Below are 8,075 nucleotides of genomic sequence, written 5' to 3' on the forward strand. Positions count from 1 at the left end.
CATTCCATCACTCCAAAAAGATGCCCGTCCCACTAGTAGTCACTCTGCATTCCCTCTCCCCTTTGCCACTGGAAACCACTAATCTGCTTCCTGTCCATGGATTTGACTGTTTTCAACATTTCAGGGAATAGACTTGTGAGCAATGTGGCCTCGTATGTCTGGGCCTTTACTTAGCATGGTGCTTTTCAAGGTTCATGTGTCGTGTAGCGGGTATCAGCACCTCATTCTGTTATGGATGAATAATATTCCATTGTATGGATATGCCACATTTTGTTTATTCATCAGCTGATAAACATTGGATTCTTTCTACTTTTTGGCGGTTAGAAATAATGCTGCTATGAACTTTCACGCACAGGTTTTTGTATGGACATATGTTTTCATTTCTCCTGTGTCTACGCTGAGGAGTGGTGTTGCTGTGTGTTAACTCCATGTTTAATGTTTTGAGGAGCTGCAAGATGGTTTCCTGAAGCGGCTGCACCATTGTTGTAGTTCTTTCAGCAACATTTAAGGGCCCTAGTTTCTCAACAGCCTCACCAACATTAGTTTCTGTCCACAGCCATCCCGGTGGGTGTGAAGTAGTTTTTCATTGTGGTGTTGATGTGCACTTACCTAATGACTAATGGTGCTGAGCGTTTTTTTCCAAGTGCTTCTTGACCGTTTTTAAAAAATCTTCTTTGGATAAATGTCTATTCAAATTGCTTGCCCATTTTTAAATTGGGTTGTCTTTTTTATTGTTGTTATAAGGTTTCTTTATATATTCTGGATGCAAGTTCCTGATTGGGTATACGATTTGCAAATATTTTTTCCTAGTGTGCAGGTTATTTTTTCATCTCACACGCATTTATGTTTAATCAAATGGTGTGATGTTAAGTTTGGGTATCATTAACATTTTGGCATTGTTTAGTATTTAAATTCTATTAAGTTTATAAGTCTTGCTTTAGAAAAGCTAACATGCAAACCAAAGTAGTTAATGAAGCATAAAAAATTATAAAGTTAATGGAAATGGCACATTCCTTAAAGAAGTTGAAAAGATCAAAAAGTGATTTTAGATCTTTGGTTATCAAGATCTTATGTAACCACTTCTTCATTTTGGAATAGCAAGTATAACATGGTAAAAGGTTATTTTCTGTAGTCAGTATAATCCTAAATTAAGCTATCCTCTTTGTTATAGCAGTAAATATTTATTTATTTTTAATCAAGATATAATCGACATATAACATTATGTAAGCTTAGGGTTTACAAGGTGTTGATTTTTGATTCATTTATATATTGCAATATGATTACCACCGTAGGTTAGCTAACACTTCTATCACATCACATAATTATCATTTCTTTTCTTGTGGTGGGAACGATTAAGATCTAGTCTCCTAGCAGTCTCATTTATTCTAATTTTAATTTAAAACTTGGAGATTTTATAAATGAAATTTTACAGGTATGTGACTGATATGTTACTGGATTAATCATATAATTTTGACATGTTAGTAGAACAAAGATCTTTCAATTCTTTTATTAGTGAAGTATGTGCTGTAGTAGTGGAATTTTCTCAACCCAGCCACTCTGACCATCTATTATTCGTTATGAAAAGAATTTCGGGTATTATTAACACCCAAACTGGGGAGATGACTGCCCTAGTCAGGGCTCTGAGCAACCTGTATAAGAAGAAACTAATTCAGCACCCCAGGAAGCACTGCTTGCTAGGTTTCAGGGTTGGAGGAGCTGCTGTAGCTGAATCTTCCCTTATTCCCGCATAATAGTGATGAATGGCTTAGATATGTAATCTTTTTAAAAGTTTAATGACTGAAATTAGTGTTTGCAGCTCAAATTTTCTAGTCTTCCTATTAGATGGTAAATATACCTAAAAAAATTTAAGTGTATGCCAGTCTATGAACCAAAAGTTACGTAGTGTTTTGTATTTGGCATGATAAAAACTGTAAGCCTCCTTATGATTTTTTCCCCTCTCATTCTAGGCCTCAGGAGTGCAAGTTGCTGATGAAGTATGTCGCATTTTTTATGACATGAAAGTTCGGAAGTGCTCCACACCAGAAGAAATCAAGAAAAGAAAGAAAGCTGTCATTTTTTGTCTCAGCGCAGACAAAAAGTGCATCATTGTAGAAGAAGGCAAAGAGATCTTGGTTGGAGATATCGGTGTAACCATAACGGATCCTTTCAAGCATTTTGTGGGAATGCTTCCTGAAAAAGATTGTCGCTATGCTTTGTATGATGCAAGCTTTGAAACAAAGGAATCCAGAAAAGAGGAGTTGATGTTTTTTTTGTGGTAAGCATTGTTAGAAATATTGAACCTTTGTAAATCTCAGAGTTAATCTCTTATTGTCAGCTTAGCACCTCACCAGATTCTTCTCCAACACACCCTGCCAGGAACCAGCCTCCCGCTTCACTTGTGCCTCTGTGGCCTTTGAAACTGGTGCTGGCGTGACCTCCAGCTGGGATTTGCTCTGCATTCACATTGTCCAGTAGGGTAGCTACTAGCCTCTTGGGGCTGTTGAAATTAAAGTCTGAAGTTCAGTTTCTCAGTTGAATCACCACATTTCAAATGCTCAGTAGCCACATGTGACTAGTGGCCACCTTTTTAGGTAGCACAGCACCGATACAGAACATTTCCTTTGCTGCAGAAAGCTCTATTTATTGGACAGCGTTGTTGTAAATAGTGAAACTGTGCTATAAAGTGATTTACATGGCCTTAAAAGGCTGTTTAAATTAGTTATTCTGGTCTTTTCAAGTAAGTTCATATTTGAGATTAAGCTTGATTTAAAAGTCACCCTATATTCCTCATTTAATTGTATTGTATGTAGTACATTCCTTGGTATGGAATTCTTACACAGCGAGAATCTTCTCTGGCTTCCAAGGGGAAGGGGGAAGTGGTAACGGCCTCTGATTTGGGGGGCGTGAGTGTCCTCTGGACTCTGGCCTGAGCCCAGCAAGGCAAGGAGGGGCTTAACTCTCAGCTGTGTGCCACCAACAACGTGGGACCATGGGGCTGGGAAGTCAAAAGAGTTCAGGTCTCAGGGAATGTAACCCTAGGCCACGGCTCAGTCCCTTGCAGCCCTGGCTGCACCTGGTGAGGTCAGATGCACGTATTGGGCGCCCACTGTGGAAGGAGCCTGGCAGCCACAGACACAAGTGCATAAAGATAGTAGTGAGACTTAAAACCGAGCATGTTGAATGAAGGTGCATCCTTTAAACTTTTATTTCTGCTACATGCCAGGCATTGTGTTAGGGCTGGGAAAATAGCTGTGAAAAAACCAGCTAAAGCCCTGGCTCTTCCGGGCTTTACTCTTGAGTGGCAGGTATGGCAGGTAAAGGTTTAAGCTTTTAAACTGGTTAATATTTCCTTCATTTGCACTATTTTTTATCCTGGATTTTTATCCTTTTTTTTTTCCACTATGAAAATGATACATCCTTATTAAAGAACATTTGGAAAATAAAAGTAGAATGAAGAAGAGAAGATTCAGTGTTAGTGCAGTGTTTTATTTTTGCTTTATTACTTTTTAAAAGAAAGATAAAACCTTATAGGAGTTTTCCATCACAAGCTCTGTTTAGGGCCCAGGGAACGGCTCTTGCTTCAAGTATTTTGAAGATCTGTTTAGAGTAAAATCAGAACAGCTAAAGCTTTTTTTGTCCCTGACGTATTTTGCATAAGAAAAGCACCCACTTACTTTTGTAGCTGGTGCATCTGAGGTCCTTGTTGTGGCTTTGCCTCCCTCCTTGGACCTCAGAGTTGTGAGGAATATGCGCTGAGAGACCGAGAAACTGCCCTTCGCTTTGTTCCCAGGAATAGACTCAGCCCGCTGTGTGGGCGGCAGACTAGCTGAGGGCCCCACCGGGCCACGGTGTTCATGACTGTGGAATGTCCTGGAAATATGGCAGCTAAATGGAATCGTGGTGGTGTGGAGTGCAGGCAGGCCTGAGGTTTGGTGTATAGTGAGAGATGATGCATTCGTAGATGTGCAGTTTGAGTAGATGAGATGTTTCTGTGCATTGTTAGTATTTCTCTTACTTTCAACGTTGCAGGTAAAGAACATGGTAAAGCGTATGCTGTGCTTCCAGTATTCGTTCAAGAGGGGGAGGCACTAAACATTTTGTAAATATGAGATAATAGTTATATTAACAATTAAGACATAATGATTGCTGAATTACCATTAAGCTTAGAAAAAGAAATCCTTGTGACGTGTTTTACTATGTTAGACTGAGATGGACAACGAGTGCCTGAGGTCAGAACTTGCTGCTGGAACAGATGTGAATGAGGGGACCGGGTGGGCAGGGGTAGTAAGGGGACTTGGACTTTATATACATTCTTTTCCAGAAAACAACCTGAAGCAAAAATTGCTAGCATCTCTTAATTCTGGGTGGCAGATACTTGACTTACAGATTATTCTCTGTACTTTTCTGTATTTTGAAACTTTTCCACCAGAAAGTATTAAAAACCTCATACAAAGATGGTGGTTATTAGCCTGAACTCAAGCCTTTATTGATACAAGTGAAAAACAATTATTTGCAAGAAAACAGTTGGGTCATACAGTGAATTATCCAACGTTGTTTCTTTTATTCTAGCGCCATTAACTGATTTCTAATCATTGGTCCTCAACTTTTTTCCCACCTTCGTCAACCTGAGTTATTCTGTATACACTCAGCCACCACGGTCCAAGGAGCGGAATTGGAAAAATTGTGTAGTTAGAGAAGCTCTCCCAGAAGATTCTGAGGACCCTCCCTGCCCACTGCTGCAGATGTTTAACAAGATGTAAATTGAACTTTCTCTAAACCACTGTTTTTCTTCTTTGGCGCTTCTGTATCCAGGGCTCCAGAACTAGCACCTCTGAAAAGTAAAATGATCTACGCAAGCTCCAAGGATGCAATCAAAAAGAAATTTCAAGGTAAGGCCTAGCTGACTTCCGGTACTCGGCGGTGTCGTGAGCCCTGGCACGGGGACCGCCTGTTCTAAGAAGCACCTTACTCTCTTTGGAGGGCCCTGGCCACAGAGGAGGGCATCACTGCTTGTTTAGAGGAAAACCCTGGAGGCTGACCCAGCTTTCTGCGCGTCTCTGCCTTGTGCAGGCCACCCTGGGTCGAAAGGCCTGTGTTCGATATTCTGTTCCCTCGACACTGTGTGTGTACTCCTGTTCAGTCTGGTGTGAAACTAGTTTGAGATGCTGTCAAGTTTCTCACGTAGCAGGTGGGGACTAACTGGTCATACTAAGTAATAAATTTGCTGTTACCTCTGAATGTAGTTGACAGAACACAGTTGCACAAAGGAAATGTTCATAAATGGGAAGGGCTGCTCTTGTCGCTGGCTCTTCTTTGGAATGGTATGATTTTACGTTATAGACGCATCTGTGTCCAGAGGAGAGTGGCCTCAGTCCTTGGGCTGGCCAGTTATATTTGACTTGCCGCTGGGTGATTGGGACCCTGATGAGATGGCCTGGACGCACTTACTGTCTCCAGCCAGGAGGAGATGTTGGTATGATGGACAGAGCATGGGGCAAGTGCCCTTAGCCCGCTGAGGGCTAAGCTTGTCGTCTGAGTGCTGTGTGACCTCCACGGGCCGGGTTCTCCCAGCTGGGAACGGGAGGTGCGCAGTAGAAGAGGTGGCCCCCTACCTTCCTGCTGTGGCCACTCCAGACAGCTGGGAGAGCCGCGGTCACAAGGGCTTGGCCTAGGGTCATTTTCATTTTGCTTGTTTTACTGTGACTGATTTTTATATTCTTGTAGTAGATCGGGTTTGCCCTAGCGTGTTTTACTTGGGAAAACAAAGTTCTCGCTTCCTTTCCTGCATCGTGCAGTCCTTGTCAGGCTCCTCATGTGCTTGGTTTGGTGTCGGGCTGCCCCTAGAAGTGTGTGCACTGGCCGGGGAACTGGTGTTTTGACGTGACCCCTTAGCTTCAGCACTGGCACACGGCACCCCAGAGGGCGTCGGAGTGGATTCCTCCTCGCTCTGCGGTGCGTTCCAATAAAGGAGCTGCTCCGTGGACTTGATCTGCTGACGTGAAAGACCATCTCCCTGGTGCCTTTTTTCCTGGTGAAACCTTCGCTGGCTTTCTCCAGTCAGTCCTGAGTGGTCCAAAAGCTGACCTGCTGTGCTTTCAGCAGCTTAAGAAATGGTCTTAAAATTATGGAAAATCAGAAAATGCAGCTGTTTAAAAGAGAGCAGCTGTTTACAGAGAAGCTACTGTATATGATTCCATAATTGAGCTCCTTTTGTGCAGTGTGGTGTTGTAATTTTGATGAGAAGGCGATCAGTAAAACATTTTACATAGTCTTAATTGTGACAGATTTCTTGATGTATTGTGCGGTGCCACTGGAGACCTGTTTTCTGGAGCAGAAGTGATCCCATTTGTAAGTGCTCTTATTCCTCAATTCAGTTGACTAAATCAACTGTACGATCAAAACATCAAATTCATATGTTTATGTATATTTCAAAAACCAAGAAAAACTTCCTAGACCTGCTTTTTAACTTGTTGAAATACAGCGCATCTGTAGAAAAGCGTACGTGAATTACGGTTGTTTCCTGGTTTAATGACCAGCGCCCCGAAGCCTTCCTGGTGCCCCTCCTCACACCACTGCCCCTACTTCTTCCCCCCAGGGACACCAGTCCCCTGGCTCCTAACAGCATAAGGTAGCTCTGGCTGATTTTGTGTTATACGAGTGGAACCGTCTAGAACATACGCTATTAAGTCTGGCTTCTTTTTGTCAGCATTAGTCTGTGAGAGTCATTCGTGATGATGCATGTGGTTACAGATTGCTCGTCACTGTGTGCTATTCCGTGGTTTGTATATGCCACGGCTTTCCCACCCACGTTTGAACTGGTCTTTTAAAACAGTTGGATATCTTAGAGAAATACGTAAGCTACTGCCATAATTCTAAATAGAATTGTTGTTTTTCCTCCCTAGGCATAAAACATGAATGTCAAGCAAATGGGCCAGAAGACCTCAATCGGGCTTGTATTGCTGAAAAGCTAGGTGGATCCTTAATTGTAGCTTTTGAAGGATGCCCTGTGTAGACCATCACTCGGTGCCACAAACTGAAAGCTTCCGTGTTTAATGTTATCCTTTCGCTATGTAAGTAAAGCTGATGCGTTTAGGCCAGGGACTCGCTGAGGGGAGCTGTCTTGTCATTTGCTAGGGTAAACTATTCCATGCACATGTGCAAATGGCCCTAAATAAATCTAAACTCTAAAGTTGTATTGGTGTGAAATTAAATTCTTACTGGCCAAATGCCTGTTTTGATTAGTTGACTTGTAAAGATTTTTGTTAAGCTCATGATTTTTAATAGTGCAGTTCACACAACAGTCCAAGGCCACATGAAGAGAACTACTGCATCTTCATTAACCTCAGTAGTTACTTTGTTTCTTTTGCTTAGAGAATTGGTCATAATCTGGTTATAATTTTGGCCCAAATTCTTTTTTCTCTGTTGAGCTAAACTGAGTAATGGAAAATAATTCTCACAACATGTAACAGCACTAATGTACTTACTAACTACGTAAGATTCTACCAGACGTGTGGTGGAGACTGCTTAGAACCAGCACTGATCTTGCACAGCACTACTTCATGCACGTAGCTGGCACACAGGAAGCAGCTCCTGCACCTGCAGCTGCTCGCTGGTCTAGTTGGGAGGCTGTTCTGAGAGTGACCTTGCATCTTGGAAATCTGGAGAATGTGCACTGTCTTGTAACAGCGAATTATAATGCAAATTTGGGCTCCAGTGTAATCCACTTTGTTGATGAAAATGGTGAGGTGGTGTATTGACAGACTGGGATACCGGGATGTCTTTAATTGTGTCTCCTTCAGAACTGTGTTGCTTCTGGTACAATAAGGTTTGGAAGAACATTATGTTTACTCTGGGGCCTGGGCAAGCTTCTTAATTTCCTAGAGTAGTTTGCCGACTGTCTGAAGCAGGGAGCGGGTGTGACGGCCGACAGCCACGGGAAGCCACGCTGAGGACACCTGGAAGTGACTGCCTTTCACATCACAGGCGTAACACTGAAAAACACAGAGATGCATAAACAGTGGAATTTAGAAGTAGCAGTACTGGCTTTATGTAATAAAGGAAGCATTTTTAATTTC

The 8,075-nt window shown here is 42.2% G+C and overlaps 1 protein-coding gene across 1 annotated transcript in view; it reads left to right on the plus strand.

Moving 5' to 3' along the window:
- Nucleotides 1–8,075, plus strand: part of DSTN (destrin, actin depolymerizing factor) — a 37,345-nt gene extending 29,270 nt beyond the window's left edge. Inside the window, exons 2-4 of the mRNA XM_030872405.3 lie at nucleotides 1,968–2,275; nucleotides 4,813–4,889; nucleotides 6,903–8,075. Coding sequence (XP_030728265.1) covers nucleotides 1,968–2,275; nucleotides 4,813–4,889; nucleotides 6,903–7,012 — 495 coding nt within the window. The 3' untranslated portion in view covers nucleotides 7,013–8,075. The remainder of the gene's footprint in view (nucleotides 1–1,967; nucleotides 2,276–4,812; nucleotides 4,890–6,902) is intronic.

The sequence above is a fragment of the Globicephala melas genome, chromosome 15, assembly GCF_963455315.2.
Source record: "Globicephala melas chromosome 15, mGloMel1.2, whole genome shotgun sequence".
Lineage (NCBI taxonomy): Eukaryota > Metazoa > Chordata > Mammalia > Artiodactyla > Delphinidae > Globicephala > Globicephala melas.